The sequence below is a fragment of the Musa acuminata genome, unplaced genomic scaffold (genome assembly GCF_036884655.1).
Source record: "Musa acuminata AAA Group cultivar baxijiao unplaced genomic scaffold, Cavendish_Baxijiao_AAA HiC_scaffold_1137, whole genome shotgun sequence".
In the NCBI taxonomy this organism is placed as follows: Eukaryota; Viridiplantae; Streptophyta; class Magnoliopsida; order Zingiberales; family Musaceae; genus Musa; species Musa acuminata.
The window spans coordinates 945,001-948,210 of NW_027021349.1; the positions used below are offsets into that span (position 1 = coordinate 945,001).

Sequence of the window (3,210 nt, forward strand, 5' to 3'; positions counted from 1 at the left end):
TGCTTTACTACTTTCATTTTGCCTCAGTATTTCTGCCATGCTGTTGATAGTAATTGCTTGCTTATATTGTGATCAATCGAAAGCATAGAGATTCTGAATCTGTCCTTGTCGAAAGCATATTATCCTTGTCCTTGTCGAAAGCGCTTAAAGCCGTCCGGCAAGAAATCTGTAGATGATACTATCGTTGGCAGGCAGAAAGAAATTGAGGCTGGTTGCTCACCGGTGAAGTAGAAAATGAATCATCTTGAGCGAATTCCCAACAAAAATCTCTCTGCATCTGATTATATCTTTTTTATTTGATGGTCGCCGTGTACACTTAAAATGTTTGGTGATTCTGTAGTTTGACTGCATGATCCTAAAACAGCTCTTCCTGGATAAGCTTCAGTCAATTAGGTTAAATTCTAACTTAAGTCTCTAGACTTTGAGTCTTTTAGTTTTCTCACTATGGACTTACTTTAATGTGGTCACCTTTGTTTGGACCCATATAAATTTATACTTTTGCTTTTACTTTGCTGATTCCAAAATGCATGCTTTACTACTTTCATTTTGCCTCAGTATTTCTGCCACGCTGTTGATAGTAATTGCTTCCTTATATTGTGATCAATCGACCGAAGATACCGGTCTCTAACTGGTCTTTATGCTATTCTGCTGGCTGGCTTGTTTTTAGTCGGCTTGGCTTATTTTGATTCCATATCAAGTGCATTCACCAACAGAGCTGACCATTATATTAGTCAACTTGGATCAAATATATAGGAGCTATCGGCCTGCACATTGCTACATGGTTGTGAGATTTTTGTTTTTGGTACAGCTTTGTTATTACTGATTGGATTCATATACTTCCAATCAGATCAATTTGCACATATGCATTCCCTTCAAAACTTCTATATATTTCACATAATCTTTTTAAATAAGTACCCATTTTCCATTCACTGGATCTTTCTTACTGACTGGTAATTTTCTTTTCATTTTCAAGAAAACTCATAATGAAAAATCTTGGTTGGTTGCTGGATCTTAAGCAGATAATGAGCCAACAACCTTATGTTGTGTAACTTTTCTAGCTCCATATGCATTGTTTGCTTGTGATCACTCTTAATGAACCAACATTGATTTCCATAGACAAAGCCACATCATGGCTGAACGCCATAGCATAAAGCATTAGAGTACCCGCTCATATCCTTCCACAAGTTTGATATGCTCATAATGCCTCAGAATTATTCTGTATCTTCTTCATGATCATGCTAATGATGATGTGGTTTGCTTCAACTTGAGCTTTAGTGCCTCAGGAGTAGCAAGGGGTCATGAATGATGATCTCGTCCCTAAACTTTCTGCTTAGCTGACCATTATCTCCTCTGTAATTACAATCCCTTGATCATCTGAGATCAACCGTGGCAATTTGTATTACCGTAACTGTTCTAATGAAAAGAAAGGTGGAGAGGTCGCACGATATGGCATAAGTAGTGGCAAGAGGAATTTTGTTGTCATTTTTATGGAACCAGATTGCATCCATTTGTAAGATTCTTATTGTTGGATTACATGTATCAGTAAAAGCCTTCCCTTTCTCTCAATTTATATCGGTTTCCTCTGCCTTTTGTTTCGCATGTTCTACAGCAGGATGCCAACTTTTGATGTTCCCAAGTTTTCCATGGAGTTTGTTGCTCATAGATATTTTTTTTTTTTTTCTCTTTTGTGCAGATAATGTCCAATGACGAATACAAGAGTGTGGAACACAGGGTGTTGGCTAATCCACATCAAGAAGCCAGAGTCTCCGTTGCAACCTTCTTCAACCCTGGAAAGCGTGGGGAGTCAGTCTTCTATGGACCTTTACCAGAGCTAGTATCACCGGTGAAACCTGCACGCTACAGGAACTTCACCATGGCAGAGTTCATGGGGACCTTCTTCGGTAAAGAATTAAGCAGTAGATCTTTGATTGATCACTTCAAGTTATAGGCACATCATTGCTGCACTCGGAATAATGATGATATCCCTGAATTTATTGGTATTGTATGTTGTATTGGTCTTCTTCTTGTTTCAGACAGTTTCTTAAAGAATGAATGTTCCTCTCCAATTTATTTTTTTTCTAATTATTTTACACTGATTATTATTTGCTTGCAATGGCTGAGGTGGTTTGCCCATATTACTGGTCATACTACCTACACACTGTTTCGATCCAGGTTTAGATGAACTGCTCACAATCAAGCTATATGTATTTCAACAACTCAAAGGTCGAATGCATATTTTGATGATGCATCGAAAGTTCGAATGTGTATTCTGAATGCATATTTCGATGACACCCAATTGAGAGGTCGAACATCAAACCCCTCGATAGCTCTATGACCTAATGATCCAAAAATGAGGGGGCCAGTGATAGGTAAAGGGTGATACGATAGACACATAATCATGTGGCAACCAATCGACCGTCTGAATCCCATGATTGGCATGCATTGGATACGACAAACACTCAACCAAAAACATCACCTCCAACCATCAACATAACCATTTCATTTCTAGAGTCATCTATAAAAAAGACTCACTCTTAAACATAATTCATGTTAGCATTAACTAATTAGTTCAAACCCCAAAACCAACTTGATCATCTGAGGGATATTTATCGAGAAAACTCCTGATTTAGTTTTTGTGGGTTAGTGTTCTATAAACCGTGACCAAGATTGAAATTGACTTAGAATGGATATCAATTCAATTTGAATCATCATCCCAACTCGAATAAACAACTATGTATCAATTGATCACGAACATTAGAATGTGATGATGATAAATATGGACAACTATGTATCAATTGATCACGAACATTAGAATGTGATGATGATAAATATGAACATTAGAATGTGATCGTGCATCTAAATTACACTAAGAGTTTAATATCCTTTTTTTTTTAATCTTTTGGATGATACTCTAATGATACTTAATGATGATCTAAATAAAAAAGACAATTTCTACTCCCCAATTCTCGTTTTTGCTAATCCTACAAAGGCATCAAAAAGCTCACAAAAAAAAATTAATTAGTCAATTTTTTCAATAGTTTTTTTACTGTAGTTAGATGCCTTATTTTATATTACTTTTACCATGTACCATCCTTTTCTCACAGTTTTGTCTTATAATGTCAGAAATGGTGAACAGATTAAACCAATCTACAATGAGTGAATCAATTCAGAATTAGTGTCTGGTGCTTCTATAAAGGACTAATTCTTATT

General features: G+C 36.3%; 1 protein-coding gene across 1 annotated transcript in view; it reads left to right on the forward strand.

Moving 5' to 3' along the window:
- Positions 1-2,066, forward strand: part of LOC135671054 (1-aminocyclopropane-1-carboxylate oxidase homolog 3-like) — a 4,721-nt gene extending 2,655 nt beyond the window's left edge. Inside the window, exon 2 of the mRNA XM_065178940.1 lies at positions 1,694-2,066. Coding sequence (XP_065035012.1) covers positions 1,694-1,948 — 255 coding nt within the window. The 3' untranslated portion in view covers positions 1,949-2,066. The remainder of the gene's footprint in view (positions 1-1,693) is intronic.
- Positions 2,067-3,210: the final 1,144 nt, after the last annotated feature.